The sequence below is a fragment of the Chelonoidis abingdonii genome, chromosome 10 (genome assembly GCF_003597395.2).
Source record: "Chelonoidis abingdonii isolate Lonesome George chromosome 10, CheloAbing_2.0, whole genome shotgun sequence".
NCBI classification, from domain to species: domain Eukaryota; kingdom Metazoa; phylum Chordata; order Testudines; family Testudinidae; genus Chelonoidis; species Chelonoidis abingdonii.
Genome location: NC_133778.1, coordinates 28,352,438 through 28,375,647, shown reverse-complemented (window position 1 = coordinate 28,375,647; position 23,210 = coordinate 28,352,438). Strand labels below are relative to the sequence as shown.

The 23,210-nt window shown below is 40.4% G+C and overlaps 2 protein-coding genes across 12 annotated transcripts in view; one reads left to right on the top strand and one right to left on the bottom strand.

Annotated features, from left to right (window-relative positions):
* Positions 1-23,210, bottom strand: part of HIBCH (3-hydroxyisobutyryl-CoA hydrolase) — a 315,629-nt gene that overhangs the window by 15,646 nt on the left and 276,773 nt on the right. The window lies entirely within an intron of this gene.
* The window catches only part of PMS1 (PMS1 homolog 1, mismatch repair system component), a 109,907-nt gene that overhangs the window by 53,584 nt on the left and 33,113 nt on the right, over positions 1-23,210 (top strand). For 10 of the 11 annotated variants that reach the window (XM_032802619.1, XM_032802616.2, XM_032802621.2 and 7 more), the window contains 2 exons: positions 12,393-12,509; positions 21,840-21,962. In XM_032802619.1, the coding sequence (XP_032658510.1) occupies positions 12,393-12,509; positions 21,840-21,962 (240 nt within the window). The remainder of the gene's footprint in view (positions 1-12,392; positions 12,510-21,839; positions 21,963-23,210) is intronic. The other variant, XM_075070052.1, reaches the window with a different exon arrangement.

Sequence of the window (23,210 nt, the reverse complement as noted above, 5' to 3'; positions counted from 1 at the left end):
TTAAGAACGTACTGTATTCTGCTCCATTTCTACCACTTGATTTACTAAACAGTGGGCGTCATGCTCCTTCTGACTGAAGTTTCTAGAAATTTATCTTGCTGTTACGCAGTCCACTTGCTTATCACATCTATTTGTTATATAAAAAAAAAGAAAAATTAAAATACTGGATGAAGAATCAACAACAACTCTTCATGCTTTTTGGATTAATTTCTAGAAAACTACACTTTGTTTTCTCAGTGGCACTGAGTATATTTATCAATGAATTTCTGAAATAGGAAATGCTTGGTTGCTTTGTGTCTGCTAAAAATGTTTTGTTTGCGTTAGCAGTAAATATTGACACACTTTGCAAATCAACCCTTGAAGTATGATTGCTGTTTTGACAGCTTGGATCAACTAGTGCTCCTTCTTTTTATGAAGGTTTATCCTGTCAAGACATTCTTTGAATACTGATAATGTTGATCCTCTTGCCAGTATGGGTATGATAGAAAGAGGTATTTTTCTTCTTTCATCACCGTGTTCCGTGAGAGCATATTGAATAATGAGACAGACAAATAGAAACAATTTACAAAAGTATTCTGAGAGTTTACTTAAAGTTGACATTGCCTGATGGAGAACCAGGCACATTCCAGAGTTAGCTACTCTTGTTTAAACAGTGTCAGACTTTTCAGTCCCGTTTGCCATATTACAGCCACCTGTAAACTCCTGGTATATTTTGCTCTATAAAGATGGTTGTCCCCTGGCACTGGAACTTTCTCATTGCCACAGCAGCTACAACAACTCCAAATGTAAAATCTGTAGCAACTAGCTAAATCACTAGTAAATGTGAGTATTTGCATGCACTTTGATCTGCTATTTGTGAAATTCCTTAACAGGTGGAAAGGAAGACGATACATAAAATTTCCATGTGTCACAATGAATAGTTCCATTCAAGCCATCTATATCAGTCCACAAATAGTCAAGATATGTTTTAGGTTGCTAAAGTTACTGTAGAAGTACTGACAATTTCAGATACAGCATCTTGGAGTGATTATGAGCTATCATTTCTCACAGGTCCTGCAATGAACCGCTGCCCTCGAAAGAGGGGTTGGAGGCAGCACTCAGCACGGTAGTTGCAGCTGCTGCCATGGTACTCAAAGATAATTCAGGGGTAAAGGGATTCCATACAAATGGTTTTAGACCCCAGCAGATCTTGGTAAATCAATGGGTTTCAGGATTAAACCTCCTTTAACGGAATAATAAGATGGAAACTCCACAAGTAATACCAGCGTGATAAGTATTTCTAAGATACCTAAGATAGATGGGATGAGATTCCCAATATGATCCTTAAAGCTCACAAAGCTGCACTGGCATAGTTAGCTGTATGCCATTTCTGACATTGACAGCTCTGCTTCACTCTCTCCTGGGCCCCTCGACTAGCATCAGGGGCATGTCAGGGAAAGGAAAAAGTGTGGTTTGAGTGCACTGCACTGTGGTTTTCTGCTGATGTAAAATCCTATTTACTTCCACTGTACATTAGAGAAGACTTATGGTTGCTTTAATTTGAGTCAGGGCTGAACTATCACTTGGCAACCCCTAGGGTTTGGGGAGCTCGAAGCTAAGATATTACCACCTGTGTCATTCTAGACCTGTCCACCCCAAAATCCTACATCAAGCACAGATTGGCCATACCCGAGACTGGGGCAACAGAACTTCCTAGTCCCTGTGTGAGGAAGACCAGTATGGGGGACAGTTGAGCTCTATGTCTTTAATATGCAGCATTCAAAAGCTTTTCCCAAAAAAGTTCCAAGCCTAGCCTATTTTGGAGTGTGTCTTTTCTGGAACGTGTGGTGATACATCTTTGTTTGGCTGTGGGCTCTATGATAATTTGACACAAATATTGTTGACCAAATGTTGTCTTAATTTTTTACTGTTCATCCTGATAGTCCCTTCTTTCATTTTTTCTGCACGTAGGAGGTTACATGATAGTAAGTATGTGGACAAAAATTGTGAGTTGATAAGTAAATTTAAATGAATTGAGTGGCACAGTTACGTTTGTGCAAAGCAACTATGTCCATTCTTATTTCTTTGCTCTTTTCTATAGAAGTTATTTAAGGCTGATTGTATTTCTCCATTATTACCAAGTGCGTACTCCTGTTCAAAACAAAACCTTAACTAAAGCTTGATTTCCTCGTCTGAATCAGAGAGCTAGGATACAAATATTTCAGCCATCTTAAATTGTTTCAAGCTTTGTTTTAATTGTTTCAAACTTTGTATTTTTGTAGGGTAAAAAAATAAATCTCAAATAACCCAATCAATAGGAAACATATCTTGTCATATCTTAAAGCTGTGTATTGGGTATTCCTGTATATGAGTCTTGCTTAAGTTACACAGAATCTTGTGTAGTACTTGCTCAACTTTTAGCAGAGGGTTAGATAAAATAATCCTAAATCAGAATACTTTCCCTTATATGTTAAATGAGTTGAATTGTGTGAAGTTAACTTGGTTAGCACATCCAGAGTCTGTGCCCCCCAAAAAGATGAGCATTGTGGTAACTGGGAACTGTAAAGCACAAACTTGAACCTTTTAATAAAATGGAATTCAAATTGATATTGAAGTAAAATGCATTGCTCAGGTCAAATTCTCTGAGATTTAACCCCCAAACACACTATATAAATCTAGTATTATTTTCTGCTGAAGGAAAAACACTTGTTTGGAGAAGGCAAAAATGATCGTGGAACCCGGTAAGTAATTTTATCTTCGTACAAATTGAAACAGCTCAATATGTTTGTCACACATTCTAATGGGGTGAAATTCGCCCCTGGGCAGATGGCCAGCACAAGGCCCATGGACCACTTGAAACTCCCACATCAGTGCACAAAATAGGGCTTAAGTGTTGAATAGGTCTTGTGCTGGCCCTTTTGCCCAGGGTTGGATATCATTTCTGGTATGGGGAATTCAGATTTCACAAATTAAGGGTCTGTTGGCTTGTTTTCCCTCCAATGGTTAAAATTTGCACTTGTCTCGGGGACATGCACCCCACTACAATTTTTATTTCCACATTCAGCTATAAAAAGATCTGTCATAGGTCTAATCGAGTATGGCAGTTCCTATCTCTCCAGTGTCTTGTTTCTGACCATGGTCAGTATCATACTTCAGGGGATCGTCAAGAAACCTCTCAGTAGGCCGATGTGGAATAATCTGCCCCTCATGAAAGTGTGGTCCTAAACTGTAGTAGTTAGGGATTGTCTTCAGCCTTGAAGTATTTTTGTCTCCTTTCCAAAACATTTATTAAACCATATTAATTATTATAACTCTGGATATTCTTGTTATCCATATCAGTGTCCAATTTGTTTTTGAATCTAAGTGAGTTCTTGGCCTCAGTGACATCATGTGGCAATGAGTTCCACAGTTAAATTATGCTCTGTGTAGAAAAAGTATTTCTTTTTATGAGTTTTGAATTTGCTATTTTCCGTTTCATGGAATGTCCCTTATTTCTCGTATCATAACATTTCATGAATAAAAATTATGCATGTACCTTCTCTGTACCGTTCACTATTTTGTATATTTTCATCATGTCCCTTCTTGTCTCCTTTCTAAAGTGAACAATCCCAACCTTTCAAGTTTCTCGTAATATAAGAATTTTTCGGTGCTTCTGATTATTTTGTTGCTTGTCTCATTAGCACACTCTAATTCTGCCAGATCTTTTTTGAGATAGGGATGAACCATTATTTATATAATGATACAGTAGAACCCCATTTATCTGGTCTAATTACCAGGGCCAGATCAGATCATCAAATCTCCGGATAAACCAGAGAATGGGACAATGTGATGCTGTAGCACCATCTAATAGAGGCATGAGAGATCATCTGCTTCTGGCCCTGGAGTCCTGGTTGTTCGGTAAATGCGGAGAGCTGGTTAAGGGAGGGTCGGATAAACAGGGTTCTATTATATTATATATTCTGTATTATTCTCCATACCATTCCTTGTGCATCCTCTAATTTTGTTTGCTTTTTGATTGCAGCTGCACACTGAGCAGAGATCTTTATTGAGCAATCCACAGTAATGCTCAGGTCCTTGTCGTCAGTTGATAGGATCAATTTAAATGCCAGTCAGTCTGTGGTGATGATGTAAAATTGGAGCATAAGAGTGGTAAATTAGGCCTCTAAACTAGAAGTTTTAAAGAATACATGGGAATTGTGGCTGAGAATTGGCTCATAACTTAGTAGGTTTGGGTGCTTTGGATATTTAAAATGTAATATTTTCTCAGAAGGGAAAATTAGAATTGTTATCAATGTTCTGTCATAAATCTAGAGCAGCGGTTCTCAAACTTCATTGCACCGCGACCCCCCATCTGACAACAAAAATTACTACACAACACCAGGAGGGGTGGGGGAGTGAAGCCTGAGTCCGCCTAAATCCCATTGACTGGAGAGGGGACGGGGGACAAAGCCAAAGCCCAAGGGCTCAATCCCAGGCAGGGGCCTGTAACCTGAGCACCGTAGTCCAGGCCTGAAGCCCTTGGGCTTCAACTTTGGCCCCAGGCAGTGGTTTCCGCTCCAGGCCCCAGCAAGTCTAAGCCAGCCCTGACGACCCCATTAAAATGGGGTCGTGACCCACTTTGGGTTCCCGACCCACAGTTAGAGAACTGGTGATCTAGAGTAATGCTGTAGTGAATCAGGTCAGGCACTTTGAATTCCTGTATGTGCAGTTACACCTGACTGTGGTTTTAGTCTTCAGAATTTTCCAGTTTACTACTTCATTTTTAACTGTTTTGTTTAACGGTGTTGTTTTAACACTGTGCAGGCCTCAGGAGCCCCAAAACAGCTTACATTACAGGGAGGGTGCTGCTCCTCCAGTGCCTTGCACTTTGTAGAATTAACGTGTATTTTATATGACTGTTGATTTGATCCAAAACCCACTAAAATCAATAGGAGTCTTTCCATTGATTTCAGAGGGCTTTGGATTAGACCCAAATGAGATGCAGCAAATGAAGAATCAGGCCCTTTGATTTGGAATTTTTCCTCCGAGGAGCAAGTCTTCTGCAGTTGTGTTTGAAGGTTTGTAATCTTCATACACGCAATCCTCAAAGCAGCACATTAAATCTCTAACAATCTTAAATCTTAAAGTATATGAGTTTACAGGAATCTAAAATGGTGGCTACCTCATGGTGGGTGCAGTCAGGACTCTGCAGACTTTGTTTTGTCATGAGCCTACAACCTATTTATTTTTTAATTGAAAAGGACTTAGAGTCTTGTGAAAGGTGCTGGATTGACAACATTGCAAACTGCATACCCGCAGAGCCTATATGCTGGTGATGTAGGCTTCCCAACTCCCTGCCAATGTGCCTCAGCTTAACCTGGAGGGTAATTTAGTCTTTATGTCCATTCACTCTACAGCCTCTTTGCCAAGGAAGCCAAACAGGATGCTAATTATGGTATGGTTTTTTTGTGATGTGAGCACCTGCCTACTAGGAACTGTGCAGTGACCATCAACTCATTTTACATGAGCCGCCGAACAGCTGTCAGATGGTGACAACCTTTGGTCACTACCAACCTGGATTGAATTCGAACTGGTGACCTAGAGGTGAAATGCTCTGTATCCTATTACTAATTCCTTGAGCCATCCAATTTCCCATCCATCATGCTTTTCAAGTGACAGCACAGTATATATGAGAAATCTCATAACAATGACTGCTTCACGTGTACAGTATGTACTGCAATAGCTAATATATGTCTTCAGCTCTTGCAGACATTCAGACTGCTTTACTTTGTATACACGGGTGGGATTAGGAGAGGAAGCCATGAGGAAATTATTTATAATAATTTCTTGGAGATGTGCCTTTTTATAATCTTGCCACTGTGTTTTGTTACAGTGATATCCTGTGTTGCTTTTGTTGACTGATAATAAATACTAAAAAGCAAAGGCTTTTAAATGCTTTTAAAAATGGGATTCAGTTCTCAGTCTCCCACTGCAATTTGTGTAATCTCACTGATTCAAACTATCTAGTTGTCCTGCCCCCCCTCCCAAAAATAAAAATCTTGTGTTGACAAAGCTCTAGAGGAGTTTTTATTTGATCAACCCCTCTGCAGAAACAACGTGGACCTGTGAACTTTTCCTTACAGTTTAAGAATCCGTATACATTACTGTTTTAATGCTAAAACATTACCACTACCACTACCCCTGGTGAGATATCACATCTGGACGCTGCGAGTTTTACTTGCAGAATTGCCTCCTTATTCTGTCATGCATGGAAGCAGAGTTTCTCTATCCCTTCCCTATGGATCTGACAGAGTGGGTTGGTCAGAGAAGTTGCCGCTCCCTCTAAAATCTGTGTGGATTTTGGGGGCTTTGTTGGAGGCTAGGGCTATCCACAGGGAGACCCTGTGACCCTGCAGTGCCTTCCAGTTCCTCTTGATGCCTACCAGTTCTTTAGCAAGCATGACTGTTAGACATCATGCTGTCAAGAGCTTCTCCACCACCTGCTTCTCTGAAATGTCTCCTTTCTTGGGAGGGTGTGCTCACATCGCTGAGGGGAAACCTAAGTGAGTAAGTTAGTGCTGACAGAGTCAGCATTAATTTACTCAGGAAATCCCTTGGGTTTGTTGGGGGTGGGGAGATAATGCTGTGGAAAATTACTATCCCCCAAACTTGCCTGTAGCCCACCCCTTCCTTTCTGCAGTGTCTGATATCTACTGAGGCATATGTTTGTGTTGGAGGCCAGGGGGAAGATGTATGTGGAGAAGGAGCAGCTAATGCCATGAAGATGGCACACTTCAATTCCACATCTTTTTGAGTCCCTTCCACCTATAGAATGGATAGGACAATTGACCGTTAATCATTAGGGAATCTTTAAAATATTTGAGGGTTGGAGGAGAGGTTCCCCCACCCTTTAAGTTACTATTAAAAACTGGTGACAGGTTTCAGTGGTAGCCATGTTAGTCTGTATCAGCAAAAAAAAAAAATAAGGAGTCATTGTTGCACCTTAGAGACTTAACAAATTCATTTGGGCATAAGCTTTCGTGGACTAGAACCCACTTCATCAGATGTCTGAAGTAAAAGATGCAGGACCAGGTATAAATACACGAAAGGATGTATGTTGCTTTAACAAGTGTTAAGTCAGTCTAACGAGATAATTAACAGCAGGATACCAAGGTAGGACAAATAACTTTTGAAGCAGTAAGAGAGTGATCCATTACAGACAGTTGACAAGAAGGAGTGAGTAACAGTAGGGAGAAATTAGTATTGGGGAAATTAGGTTTTGTAATGACAAAATGGTTGGGTCATTTACAAAACCTAAATTTAATTTCCCCAATACTAATTTCAAGGCAGATTATTAAACATATAAATATACTAATGCTGACAAGAACAGGGAGACAATCCAACATTCATGTGTATGCCTGCTAAGCAGAAGAAAGTTTGGCAATGTAAGTTTAATTTAGATGCCCTTAGGTTTACCTTGACAAGACTCTCAAGTATAGTTTCTTCCCCATAAAAATGTATTAATGTTTATTGATTCACCATAAGGAGAAGGTGGTGTAATTGTTCCTTTATCTTCCCTACAGCTCTAGCCACTTCTCCTGCCAGTTTATTTTCATTTTCCATACTTCCTAGTAGACAGGCTATAATCTTTATCTTTCAGTGGTTAGTAGTGACTTTCAGTAACGCTTGCTGGAGGCTGTCACCAGTTTGTCACTTTTCTGTTTTAATAATCCAGCTAATCTGGAGTTTTATAGGAAAATTTGGGAAATTTGCAATTTCTCTATACACACATCCTGTAAAACCCCCACAAAAGCCTGCAGCCTCTTTCCACTTTTCAAAAAAAGATTTATGGCCTGATTCAAGAAACACTTAAGCATTCACTTAAATCCATTCTTATTCAGGATCACATGTAATATGCCTTAGCTTTCGTGCTATAAAATGCCAGTCGAGACGAGGCACTCTAGTTTTTACCACATTATGTTTCCCTCACCTAGCTACTTTACAGTAAAAATTACATACTTGTCTCCACTATGATTTTAGAGCATGATAGCTAGCATGTGTTAGTTATCACCTGGTAAATGCACACCTTTTTTTTGGCAGTGAAGACAAAACCTTTATGGATGTAGCGCCTTTCAGCTAAGGATCTCCATGTGCTTTGCAATGTCAGGAAAGATTAATTACTTCCATTTGTCAGCTAGGTAAACTGTGGTTCAGGCAAGTTAATTGACCCACTGAAAGTTACACTGTGCATCAGTGACAGAGTCAGAATAGAATCCAATTCCCTTGACCTCCGATTCTCTGTTTTGACTATTAGATTTTCTCTTTTGCTGGTAAACAAGCACAATTATGCTGGTAAAAGTATTAACATGGCTGCTGGTCAGAGTATTAAGAAACAAGGCTGATTGAGGAGTGGGGTCTGGCCCTATGACATTCCTTATTGTCTTTGGAAAGAATGACTCTGAAGAGCTCTTGTTCTTCACAAGCATAAAAGCATTGTTCCCAGCTCCTGCTGTGGGATGCAAATGAGGGACTCTTTCCCCACTTATTATGCATCTGCTCAAAAGACCAAGAATAATCTTGGCCTATATATATGTGCTCTAAAATTTAGCAACAGAGATGTATGGTCTGAATGACGTGTGTGAGGGGTGTAATTTTAGAAAATGTATGTACTGTATATACAAACTCTGAATGTGTCAATACACTAATCTGTGCCCGTGAAATAGATATTTATATGTGTTACGGCTTTTTATGCCTTCTAATTCATGCAGTGCCCCTCAATGAAATGGGGAGGGAGCAAGGATATATTTGGTCAGCTCCAACAAAACCTAAGATGGTCTGTATGTAATAATATATCTTTAATTAGGGTGTTTTGCAGTGTCATCATACTGACTAGAGTCAGATTCTTACTTGGCTCATCACAGACACCAGGCTTATGTGACTTAGAAAATATAGGGGTGTGTGTGTGTATATATTTTTAGCACAATTTCAGGGTATAAGCAAGGTTATAAAAATCAACTGTTGCAGGAAACTCACTGAGAAGTACTGACACTTTTAAAAATAAATATAAGTAGCTTTTCTTCTTAACAGCTTTGATTCTTCTTTTTCAAAACCTGTTGGTGAAGTCAATGCATTTATAATGTATTCTTTAGATTACCAGTTATTTTTAAAGTATCATGCCATGTTGTTTCATAGTGTGCAGCCAGTTCTGAAAATGAATCTAAACCAATCTGTTGTGTGGTTACCCGATATGCACGTTTAACTAGTTGACTGACCTCTGCAATGTGAGAACTTTGAGCTAACGTGTTCTAGTAATTAGATTCAGGAGTTTTGCCTACAGCTTTTAATCCTGATATTTAAGAAATAATTGATCAGTAAAAATGTGCCCCCAAATTGTTAGCAGTTTCCTCTTTTACAGAGTTTGCATTTAGTAAGTTCTTATGTTTCATAGCTTTCTTAAGGCAGTTTATTGAAATGAACTTTTTTCAGCCATTCAGCAGGTCAGGCAGTGCAATGACATCCTTGCATTAATCAGCAGCTAGGATTTATATCTGTACCTGTGGCATCATGTTAATACAAGCTAAAATAAACAGTGTGATGTTTATATTAGTTGTGTCACAAGCATCTTTCTCAGTTTGGTCACACGCACTGGAAATATAATATCTAGTGAAGATAAATTGGCACTTTTGATCATTTAAAATGTAGATATAACTCAAAATAGAAGCAGTAACAAGTATGCATTTTTTAAAGAGGAACTCTAAAGGGAAAATTCTTTCCTCACTGTTTTGAGGATGTTTATGGGGCAGGGAGTAGAGAGAGGCACAGGGAGGAAGAATTTCCCTCCTCCACTACTCACTCTATGAAGCATCAGCAATACCACTTCAGAGCTGCTGCTAAATCCTCAAAGCAGCAGTTGCCCCTCTATCTACTGTGCTCGCCATTCAGCAGCAGAGTGGGAACCTCAGTGGAGCTCCTATGGAACTCCTAGAAATGTGGCTCTTCTCATTCTGCTGTCCACTACCAGTGAACCAGAACCACCAAATTCAGGGCTTTTCAACCTTGCAGTGGAAGGAGAGGGTGATGGTCACAATGATCCCATGATTATATTCTTATACTCTAAGTGAGTTAGACTCAAGTAGCAAGTCCAGCAGTACAATGCTCAATGTGTTTGATGTGTAATTAGAAGAAATAAAGATTGGGGAGCAATTGTAGTCTCCTATATCTGCAGCGTGAACATTCCAAATGTTATGGAGAAAGTGAGTATCATTTTTAGAGGATCTCAGTGTTCTTCAGTGGAATGCACCCTGCAAAGGAAGGAAATAACTTGGAGGACAGGTGGGATTTTAAGGCTCTGTATTGTATTTCTTGAAGTTGTAGGTATATTTTTTGCTCAGTTATTATATTTGCAACTCATATCCGGTACTTGAATACTATGAACTACTTTGTATTTCTTGGATGCCTTGCACGTTAGGACACTTTAAATTCAACATTGTAATGCAAACAGATTTCAGGTTAAATCTAACATTTTTTATCTTAATTTATCCTGTTGTGCTTAGGTGCTGAAGCGCTTGGGGAATGTTGCACACTAAAATACACTTAGATGCAGCTATTTGATTACTATAGTCAACATGAAGCACTGGTTAAAGTCTATGTATAATTATAAAGATTTTTAGTGCTCACTAGGAGAGGGGATTTAGTCAGACCACTCCCATTAATTTCAACATGAATTGTGTGACTAAATCCTCTAGTTTACTTTGAAAACCTCAGCTAAGGTATGTCATTAATATCTGTAGCAGATATTTGTTGGGAGACTGTAATGGTTCTGAGGGAGCTCAAGCTATTGTAGTTTGTCAAGTCATTCATCTGTGGATTTGTTTACACAAATACTTAGTTTGTGGCAAGCTGGGATGTCCCCCTCCCCCACTCTCATTATGGCAAGGGACAAGGTGGGTGGGACCCCTCAGGCAGACCCCGCTGCCCCTCCTCCACCTCTTCCCACCCTCTACCACTGCTGCCGAACCACCTGCTACCGCCCCCACTGGGGCACTGGCAGCAGCAGGCGACAGGGTGACCTCCGCTGCTGCCATGTCCCTTGCCCCCTGCAATTCTGGGGGAGCCCCCCCCCGCAGTCAGCAGGAAAGGCCAGGGCAAAAAGAAGGGTAAGGGCCCTGCTAGAAAGACTAGCTTGCTGCATGCTAAGTGTCTGTATAGATCCTGCTGCTGTGTACTAAAAGTTCTCTAGTGTGCTTTGATCTCTCCCACTTTGAAATGGGAGTAGATTAAAACACACTAGAGAACTGTGCCTTAGCATGGTCCACATGGCTAGTGTATGGTGGGCTAGTGTGGGGTAGATTTACGCCCCATGTTGCCAAAGACTAAATTCATGTAGGCAGACCTGTATCTTAAACTCCTGTATACCTGAATATGTGTCTGAACAGTACAGATGGTAACAGGAGTAGCAGTCCTTAGCATTTTTCATGTTAAATCTCATAGGTATCTAGAAGCAGTTTAAAAAAATAAATAAATAAAAGCACTTAATACATACCACCCATTTTTTTCTTCTAACTTACCCAAAACTAGGGGATTAACTAAAATTCAAGGTTCTATGTTAACATTGGCACAAAATGACAAAAGCTAAGAGGTTCAAAGCTAAGTCTGTACTTCTGTCTTGGACCCTGTCTTCTCTAGGAACTGAAATCCAGTGTAACTTGTCTATGTAGGGGCTTGCACCAACATAGCAAGGTGTATAATTAATTCTATAGCCTTTTTTATTATTCTCAACTGTATAGCATTTTACGAAGATGTGAGTAAGCAAGCAAGCATAATTTCATTCTTTACACAAATAAAGAAACTAAGGCAGAGAGAGTGATAGTTAGACACTGAGTCTAGGAACAGAAATCCAACCTAATGATTCCCAGGCCAGGGATTTATACTTTGGCCATGGTACTATGAGCATCATAACTCTTATGTTATGATGCCAGCCAGTACGAAGAATATGCAAGATGCATTTTTAGGACCCTCAATCTGATTCAGTTACAGCCATACAAACCCACAGACTACATGAGGGCAGAGTGGATCCATAATATATTCTTTTGCTGATTACTTTTCAGCAATTGCACAAATTCAATTCTTGCAGAAATCCTTGTAAGTTAAAGTTACATCCAGGATCAATATATATGTGGGAACAGATTTCTTCATTTTCTTGTTCTTTATTTAAACTAGGAGTAAGATTTTATGAGATGATATATCATAAAGTACTGTCAAGTGCATGTTCATACTAAAGGTATGAATGCAGGAGGATCAAAGTATAGAACATTACATGTCCTGTATAAGTGTGCAGTTGTGTATGTTTTCAGTCGTGAAATGTTGCAGATGACTTGAGTTCAACAAACTTAAATATAATGTCAAAAATTTGACTCTGTGCCATTTTGTTTCAGGCAGTTATTTGGCAAAAGACCAGGGTGTCAGATCACAAAATGTCCTTTATGTCAGTTCTGGGAACTGCCGTTATGGGCAGCATGGTACCTTTTCAACATCGCTGTGAAGATCCTGAGGTAAATTTTTAAACGTTCTTCTCCCAGTTCGCATGAAAAGCCCACCAACAAAGAATAAACCCAGCATTTAAAAAGAAAAGGCCTCTAAAATTGATTAAATTCCTTTACTGCTCAATCCATAATATTAATTGGTTTGATGATTGAATGTGTGCTCCAAGAATCATCAAATCAAGACTCATGTGGCAGTGATCAAATGGCAGCAAAAATAGTTGTGACAAATGCAGAATTACTGATTACTGTGTACTCTCTAATGTAGGATACATGGCCTATGTGCAGATGGGTGGCCTGTTTAGTTATCTATACTTTCATATCATTATCATCATCATGGCATCTCATGATTTTACAATACAAAGCATCCTCTACATTTGTAAAAGGGCAGTTAGAGGTATCTGTACAAAAACAACAAAAATTATTTTTAAAGGAAGATGCGCAAAATTACCCCTAAATCTAAATTTAAAGGAGTTAATGGGCACGATTTCCAGAAGTGCTCTGCATTAATCTTACTGTGCTCCTATTGACATTAATGGGAGCTTTGCAATTGCTGCTTCCTTTGCAGAAGATACCTTACTAATATTTTCAGAGGTATATTTTAACTCAGAAATCCTCTATTTAGTTTTAGATATCACTTAAAGGAGTGACTCGCTCCTCTGTTGTCTAGTAATTGTTAATTTTGTTCTTTATCTTGCAGCTATAAAGGCTGACTAGACAAGTATAAAGAGCATTGAAGCATAATCTATCTAGTAAAAATGGTTGTTTAGCATGTCCGTAAGAATATTGTTTTAGTAGTTTGTTCATTCAGATGTCAGTCTTAAACTGAGCTTATGCAAACCCTCATATACACTGAATTAGGAAAATGAAACTGCTTTAGATTTTGTGCTCTCCTCTGACACCTGGCATAGGAACAGGACTACAAAGAAACCACTCCAACTGGCAAACACAGTATTTGTTGTATGTGGTGGGAATTCAGCATTTATGTGGGAGGAATCTGAGGCAATAAGTAGGGAATGGAATGGAATGAAAGGGAAAGTGGAAGCTATGTGAGTTCACCTGAGCAGACAAATCCTCAAACCACTAGCTGGTAGATCAGTGAGGTATTTCATATGCCTTGGTTTGAAGTTGGAGGAGCAAGAGAGCCCAAACTCAGGCTTCCTAGAAGTTGAGAAATGCCAGAATTAAGGTTGCCTGTGCAACCTTAATTCAGTTCCCTTGTGCGTGTGCATTTTAATACAGGCTTTAATTACATGATCCCGTGTCTTTTACACCAGACTGCTGCCTCATTCAGTGCACAGAATGGATGATGCTCATTTAAAGAACAGCTATTCAATATTTTGTTTTCTCCTTATTGTTCAATGGGTGGCCCTATGCCTTTTATATTTTATGCTATTCAAACCCTGGTCTGAAGGCGGAGTTGTTAATTTCCTCATTGGCTTTCTATGATGCTCATTGCTATACTATTTGAGTGCTTCAGGAATATTAAATAATTTATTTTTGCAACACCTCATGAGGTGTGGGGATATTATTATTCCCATTTTGCAGATGGGGAACTGAGGGATAGAGATATTAAGGTCAAAAGTATCTACTAATTTTGGGTACCCAATTTGAAATGCTCAGGATCTGATTTTCCAGAATATTTAGCATTACATAGTACTTTAGGTGTTCAAAGCACAGCTTCCATTGCATCTATGAATCATAGAACTTGAAGGGACCTCAAGAGGTCATCTAGTCCAGTCAGGCAGGACTAAGTATTATCTAGACCATCACTGACATATGTTTGTCCAACTGCACTTAAAAATCCCTAATGATGGAGATTCCACCATCTCCCTAGGCAATTTATTCCAGTGCTTAACCACTCTGACAGTTAGGAAGTTTTGCCTGATGTCCAATCTAAACTGCCCTTCCTGCAATTTAAGCCAATTGCTTCTTGTCCTATCCTCAGAGGTTAAGAAGAAAATTTTTTCTCCCTCCTCCTTGTAACAACCTTTTAGGTACTTGAAAATTGTTATCATGTCCCCCTTCAGTCTTCTCTTCTCCAGACTAAACAAACCCATTTTTTTCAGTCTTCCTTCATAGCTCATGTTTTCTAGTCCTTTAATAATTTTTGAAGCTCTTCTCTGGACTTTCTCAAATTTGTCTACATCTTTCCTGAAATGTGGTGCCCAGAATTGGACACAATAGTCAGCTGAGGCCTAATCAGCGCAGAGTAGAACGGAAGAATTACTTCTTGTATCTGTCCTACAACACTCCTGCTAATACAGTCCAGAATGACATTTGCTTTTTTTTGCAACAGCGTTACACTGTTCACTCATATTTAGCTTGTGATCCACTCTGACCCCCAGATCCCTTTTCGCAGTTCTCCTTCCTAGGCAGTCATTGCCCATTCTGTATGCGTGCAACTGATTGTTCCTTCCTACATGGAGCACTTTGCATTTGTCCTGACTGAATCTCATCCTATTTACTTTAGACCATCACTCTAGTTTGTCCAGATCATTTTGAATTTTAATCCTGTCCTCCAAAGCACTTGCAACCCCTCCCAGCTTGGTATCGTCTGCAAACTTTATGTGTTCACTCTATGCCATTATCTAAACCATTGAGGAAAATATTGAACAAAACCAGACCCAAAACTGATCCCTGTGGGACCCCACTTGTTATGTCCTTCCAGCATGGCTGTGAACCACTGATAACTACTCTCTGGGAACGATTTTCCAACCAGTTATGCACTCACCTTATAGTAGCTCCATCTAGCTTGTATTTCCCTAGTTTGTTTATGAAAAAGTCATGTGAGACAGTATCAAAAACTTTACTAAAGTCAAGATATACCACGTCTACCGCTTCCTGCCCATCCACAAAGCTTGTTACCCTGTCAAAGAAAGCTATCAGGTTTGACACAATTTTCTTCTTGACATATCCATGCTGATTGTTACTTACCACCTTATTATCTTCTCAGTGTTTGCAAATTGATTGCTTTATTATTTGCTCCATCTCTTTCGAGGTACAGAGGGTAAGCTCACTGGTCTGTAATTCCCTGGGTTGTCCTTATTTTCTTTTTTATAGATTGGCACTATATTTGCCCTTTTCCAGTCTTCTGGAATGTCTCCCAGCTTCCATGACTCCTCAGAACCTCTACAGATCATACTCCAGGTCTTAATTCAGGCACCCAGCAAATGAGGAACACACAATGAGCGACCACCTTTGATCAGTTTGGTTTAAGTGAGTTGCCTAACATCACACAGGGACTGTGTAGCAGAGGCAGGGATAGAATTTAGTTCTGCTGGGCAGAATTCAGCTGCCTTATCTCTGAGACTGTCCTTTCTCTTCCTTCAGTTACCTGCCTCATTCAGTACACATCTCTCAACTTTTGCAACAAATGAAGCAGAATCCCACAGACAAGGCTCCTTTATTATACAGCTCTGATTCATCCCCATCCTGATTCATCTGACCTGAGCACTGAATGAGGCAAGCATCTTTTTGGGAAAATATCATTTGATCATGTAATTGAGGACTGTACCATAATACATACACACACACACAGGCAGAATTAAGATTTCACAGACAACCTTGATTCTGGCATTTCCTGTCTTTTGAGTGCTTCACTTTGCAAACTTAACATTCTTTTAACTGTGGGGATGTGGGTATATAATTTCCTAGGCTGTTTAAAAAGCAAAATGAAAAAAACAAATTCTCCATGAAGGAATGCAAGTCAAGATAGGGAAAGAACAGGTTAAAGAATATTTAGATAAGTTAGATGTAATCAAGTCTGCAGGGCCTGATGAAATTCATTCTAGAGTACTTAAGGAATGGCTGAAGCAATCTTGGAACTGCTAGAAATTATCTCTGAGAACTCCTGGAGGATGGGTGAAGTCCTAGAGACTGGAGAAGGGCAAACATAGTACCTATCTTTAAAAAGGGAAACAAAGAGGATCCGGGAAATTATAGACCAATCAGCCTAACTTCGATGCCTGGACAGATACCGGAACAAATTATTAAACAATCAATTTGTGAACATCTGCCAGATGATAAGGTTATGAGGAATAGCCAGTGTGAATTTATGAAGAACAAACTTCCTTTTTTGACAGGGTTGCTGGCCTAGTGAATAAGGGGGAAGTAGTAGATGTGATATATCTTGATTTTAGTAAGGCTTTTGAGACAGTTCCACAGGACATTCTCATAAACAAACTAGGGAAATATGAAATTACTATAAGGTAGGTGCACACCTGGTTGAAAGACCAGACTCAAAGGGTGCTCATCAACTGGGAGGGCATATCTAGTGGGGTCTTGCAAAGGTCTGTCCTGAGTCTGATGCTATTCTGTATTTTCTTTAATGATTTGAATAATGGAATGGCGAGTATGCTTATAAAATTTGCATATGACACCAGGCTGGGAGGAATTGAAAGCACTTGGAAGGACAGGATTAGAATTCAAAACAAATTTGAGAAATTGGAGAATTGGTCTGAATTCAGCAAGATGAAATTCAGTAAATACAAGTGCAAAATATTACACTTCAGAAGAATAAATCAAATGTACAGCTACAAAATTTGGAATAACTGGCTAAGTGGTTGTATTTCCAGAAAGGATCTGGGGGTTATAATGGATCATAAATTGAGTAATTCAACAATGTGATGCAGTTGCAAAAAAGGCTAATATCATTTTAGGGTGTATTAACAGCAGCATTGTATGTAAGACTTGGAACGTAATTGTCCTGCTGTATTCAGCACTGGTGAGACCTCAGCTGCCATACTGTGTCCAGTTCTGGGTACTACATTTTAGGAAAGATGTGGACAACTTGGAGAGAGTGCAGTAGAGAGCAACAAAAATTGTAAAAAATTTAGAAAACCTGACTGTGAGAAAAGAAGACTGGGGGGGGGGGGGGGGGGGGATCTTGATAAGTCTTCGTATACGTAAAGGGCTGTTATAAAGAGGATGTTGGTTAGTTATTCTCCATGTCCACTGAAGGTAGGACAAGAAGTAATGAGCTTAATTTGCAGCAAGGGAGCTTTAGTTTAGATATTAAGAAAATTTTTCTAACTATAAAGGTAGTTACATTCTGGAATAGTCTTCTAAGTGAGATTGTGGAATGCTCATCATTGGAGATTTTAAAAACAGGTTGGACAAACACCTGACAGGGATGGTCTAGGTTTGCTTAGTCCTGCCTCAATGACTTGTCAAGGTCCCTTCGAGCTCTACATTTCTATGATTCTATCATGTGGCATCATATTGAGAGCCACATGGGTCATCAGCAGGGTTGGAACCTTTGGATCCATCTCACCGTCCCTTCCCACTTGAGCTAAGAGAGTAACTGATAGTAGTACTAAGCTGTGAGCCATTATGGACCAGCACTAAAGGGGGATGATAAGCTTTGCCCAAGAATTTTACATATGTTTACTTACATTAGAGAAACTGTGAGACTCAAGAATCTTGGGCTCCATTTCAGATTCTGGAGGGAAGTGTGCTCTAGTAGGCACAGATTCTTCCGCCTTTCCCTCCAACCTGTCCCTGTCCCAGTCTTGTCTTGTCCCTGCTCCATCTCCTTGTCCCATTTCCATTCTCCTTACCAACCTGTTGTCTCCACTCATCCCAGTCTGTCTCATTGCCCAGCAAGTCCTAGTCTCCTCTTCTGGACTCTCAGTCCTAGTCTCCTTGCCCAGCCATTCCTAGTTCCCCTCTCCCATTTCCTCATCTAATCTGTGCTGCCCACCTCGAATCCAGGCTCCCATACTCACATTCCCCACAGGCTCACAGTCCCACTCTCCCTCACTGGGCCTCTTGTTCAGTCTCAATATTCCGCCAAGCTCTTTGTTCCAATCTCTTTGGCAGCCTGAGCCAGTTCTTCTTCTGCACCATGGCTTCTTGTGATCTCATTCTCTCTTACCCCTATCACTTCCTCCCCACCTTACTAGTTCCCAGTCTCCTCCATCAACTCCCAGTTTCCCTTTCTCCCACCACCCTCCGTCTCCCGTCACCAGGTTCCTTGCCCCATTCTACCATGTCCCCTCCCCAACCAGGTCCAGCTCTTGTGTCCTCTGTCTTTGCATCGGGCACCTTCCACATCAATGGGTGCCTGGATGTCAGCAGGGTATTAAGAGCACTGGAGAGGCAGGCTCCCTGCTCTCAGTCCAGGTACTGGATCTGGACCTGGACCCAGCATGGCCCAGAACAGTGGGGAACTGCAATTGCAAGGAAAGTCCTCCTCAGCCCTTACCTGGAGGATGCCCGGTGTGGACAGAATCTTTGGGGAATTAAGCTGTGATCTAGCAAGTGTCTACTGAGCATGTGCGAACTGATTTTTTTCCAGTGTCTTCTAACTTGACCAAATTTGGGTGAATTTTCATGGAGGTTGCAAAAGGCACATCCCTGGCACAAAGACCCACTCCATCCATCAAATTTAAAGCCACAGAGCATGGGGTTGCTAGAGCTTCTTAAAGAAAGAGATTACCATAATTATTAAAACATATGTCTTTCCCTCCCTCTCTTCTCTGAATGAGCTGAACCATTTTAGGTGAAATGTTCCCTGAAAAGATACAACACATGGAAAATTTCAACCCAAACCGCTAAAGTTTTGCAAAGTTGTAAGCAACTTGAAAAAAGGGTCATATAATGGGATGTGGGGCTACAAATCCCACTTATAATAATATAATAATCCTAAGTCACTTTAAACAACTGGTTTAACTTAAAATCAAGATTCCTTGCTTATATATTTTTTCTAAAACTGTCTTATCGTAAGTGTGATTATTTAATTTTACCAGTGCAATTTTACCAGTGCAATCCAGTTTTAGAAATCTTCACTCATTAACTCTGTTACGGTGCATGCTGACTTCCCAACTAGTTTTAAACAGTTAGTAACTATCAACTAAGTCTGAATATGGCAACTTCTTAACTGCCTGATTTTAGAACCTTCTAGCTGTGTTTTAATGTTGTCCATTTGTTTAGCCAGCTATTGTTTGAAGTGACCTAACTTGTGTCTAGTATTTAAAATTTAAAAAAGCTGAAACATAAAACAGAATGACATTTAGATTGTCTATGACAGAGTTGCAGAATAAAATGTAAGAGAGCAGCTAGTTGTTTTTTCTGATAATGGTCCAACAGACAGTTGACACCTCTTTAACTTGACCAATGGCATTTAGTTATGTGTATAACCGTTGCTGACCAGAACACTCCAGCTTTGGCACAGAATGTTCATTGCAGAGCTAGGGGAGTGAATAGCTTGCTGAAGTGAAGTAGCTAACCAGGAATCACAAAGGATTGCGCTGAAGGAAAAAGATTAGCTGTGCTGTTTCATATGTTTATTAGCTTTGATTTAAGTAAATAAAAAGACCATGATAAAATTTTCAGTCTTGGTTCCAAAAGTTAGGCACCTAAATCAAACTGGCCTGATTTTCAAAAGTGCTGAGCACTCACAGCTTTTAATGCCAGTGGCTGAAGTGGGCTAAAGGCAGACCAGAGCCCCATGTTCAAGTGATGTGTAGGTGACCTGCTAGCCAGGAAGTCCATAAGGATTAAAGGGCAATGGCTGGATTTCTCACAGGGGTCAGGAGCGGCGCGATCCAATCCAAGAATGTGAGTTGGCGTCATAGCTAGGCAAAGTTGGGTCAGGTAGCAAGGCAGCAACTCACAGGCAGTGGCCTGTTGTTCAGACATCTTCCACTTCCTCCTTAGGTCTTTATATAGTCCAGGTACCCAATGAGAGTGCTGTCCGTCCAGCCAATCAGGGGCCTTGGGCATGACTGCTGTGTGGCTGTAGGCCTTTAGCACTAAGGCTATTGGTCAGGGGCAGCAATATAGTGCACTGTTGTGGTGTAGTTTCTAGGAATGTTGCCTAAGGGTCTGATGGGTCTGAGTTCAATACTGGCATTCTGACAGTGAATAGTGTTGACATGGGGTGATGGTTCAGCACATCCCCACCCCCACCCTCCAGCACAGAGGCTTGGTGTGCTGTCTAGGGAACCAGTGGGCTTTGGTTCAATACCAGTATCCTGACAAAGCTCCTATTGAAGTCAGCCAGAGGCATGGGTGCTCAGCATCTTTGAAATCAGGCTACTTTGATTTTAGGTGCCTAACTTTAGGCATCCCTGTTTGACTATTTCACCCACATTACAGGTAGAACAGGTACAGGAGAGGCAATTGCAGATCAAGTTTCACCACTCTGCCTGCAAGTGTGCCTCAGCCCTAACCCAAGGAAGTGAGCTAGTGTCTTAATCCCTATGTCCATTCATTCCCTGGCCTCTCTGCTGAACCTGCCAACTAGCATGCCAGTTGTTGTAGAAGATTTTGCAATGTGGATGATGTCTATTTGGAACTGGACTGGAGACCAGTTTCACACAGGCTACTGTTCAGGCACAATGGTAGCAACATTAATGTGCATTGAGTCTGTCTTTAATTTGAACTGATGTCTTAGAGATGATAGGGGTGAAGGGCCCCATACTCTATTGCTAATCATTTATCAATCCTCTGAGTTCTGTGTTTTATTAAATACTAGCTTTACCAGGCAGAAGACAAGGAATGTGCTGGCATCTTGAAATGAGACTAGAACACATAAAAGAATACATCCGTATGCCTCAGACAGGCATCAGAATGCCTCAAGAATTTCTTATTTAAATTTCGTAAATTTGACATCACTTTAAAACTATGCAGCAAAGTGAATTGAATATTCATCTGTTTGTAAGACTGACCTGAGGGACCAGAAGCTGGCCTCTGTTAAAGCTGCTTTGCGCTGCTGGCCATACAAAACCACTTCGGAGGTGTCCTTGTGCGGGGGAATCCCTGGCTAGCAGAGAACTGATGCAACCTGCTTTATATTACGCTCACCTGTTTTCTTCCAGTGTAGAGGGTGGACAAGAGCAGGAGAGGGTGTGTCTAAAGCAATTCCTGCCTACTGAGTCATTGAAATAATGCCTCTAAAATGTACAGGGGTCAAACTGGCAACCATAAGTATCGGACGAACACAAAGGTGGCATCATGCTTCGATAGATCCTTTTTGCAGAATAGCCCTTGAGACTGCTCCAAGGATTAGAAAGGGAGAGAGCAAAAATGGCGTAAAGACACTTTTGTAGGCCTCAGTCAACACCCCCTCTGCTGCCCTGAGTAGCGCTCTGGTATAACAGAGAATCTGGGCCTAGGATTTCTCAATAAATTCAACAGGAATAGAGGCAAAACACAAACTATTTCAGCTCTTTTAAAAGAATTCTTTTATTCATTTCTCTGATAATTTTGAAAGGCAATGCACGTTTGGGTCATTTGAATCCTGAGCTAATTAATTTGAGTTATCTGTTTTCTTTACAAATAAAATGTGTGGGGAGACTTCTCTTATTGATAATTGTACTTGTTTTACAATTATAGGTACTTCTCTCTGGATTTCTTCCAAAACCTGAATCAGACAATTCTTTGACAAGTCTTTCAAGTTCAGAAAGGAGTTTCATCTATATAAACAATAGGCCAGTACATCAAAAGGAAATATTAAAGGTACCATACCCCAATTTCTAATTCAATAGAATAAAGAGAAGTTTCTAACTTTCTGCCCACAATTGATAGCTGGTGCACATTAATTGACGGTGCAAACGTTAGCTTTTGAAAGTCTAAATGCATACACAAATTGGGTACTTTAGGCATCTAAACACTGTTATTTGCACTACAATTGATTGTGGGAACAAAATTAAAGACTACATCAAATCCCCCTTGTTTTGTGATGGAGAAAATCAAATAATTCTCACTTGGGACCCAAAGTTATATGAAACTTTCTTCAACACAACCTGAAATTAGGTTCACAGCCTCTAAGAAGAGTTAAGTCAGACCAGTCCTCTGCCTCCTTTATCTCACAGGCCCTGCTTCCCATCTTATTTAGACTTTAAGCTTGTTGGGATAGAAACTTTGTTTGTGTAGTGCCCAGAATAATGTTTACCCAGCCCTGATTGGGGTGTCTGGTCTGGGTGCTACTGTAATACATATAAACAACAATAATAATAATACTTTTGTGCCTTATTTTGAGCTGTCTTCTGAGGTAGAATGGGGCAGTGGCATTCCTCCCCTTCCCTCACCATGATTTTATAACTAAAGTTTCATTTACACAGCTTTGGGTCACAAATGAAAGTGTATCTACTAAGAAAAACATCTTTCCAAGTTATGCTGAATTAATCATTGTTGTACCTGAACTACAGTGTGTAAGCCTGTGATTTTAGTTTCACACTTTATTATCCTAAGAAGGAAGAAAAAAGTGATATATCTCCAGGTCCGCCAACAGAAATTCTGGGCCCCAGGGCCGTCCTTGGGGGGGGGGGGCCCAAGGCAGAAGTGATGAATACGTCACTTCTAGGACCACCCAAAGCACAGGGCCCAGAGCAGTCTCGCACGCCTAGGCGCCCTACAGCCCATCCGGGTGATTTAAAAGGGCCCAGGGCTCCCACCCATCGCCGCTACTGCAGTGGCAGCCGCGGGCCCCTGGGCCCTTTTAAATTGCCCAGGCCCCTGGGCAATTGCCCCTTTGTGCCCTCCCATCGACAGACCTGTATATATCATACAACTGTAATTCAGTTTGTTGCTGAGAGCAGAGCTTGAGGGTGATGTGGGTATATTACAACTGCAGGATTTAAAAAGATCTTTTCTGCAGTTCACCCTTATCCTTAACTTTTTTTTCTAGTTCTTCTCGTTCTATTACATAATTCTTGCTTGATTTCCCTCCTCCCCCCAAAAAATATGGGCACCTGTAGAAGGATC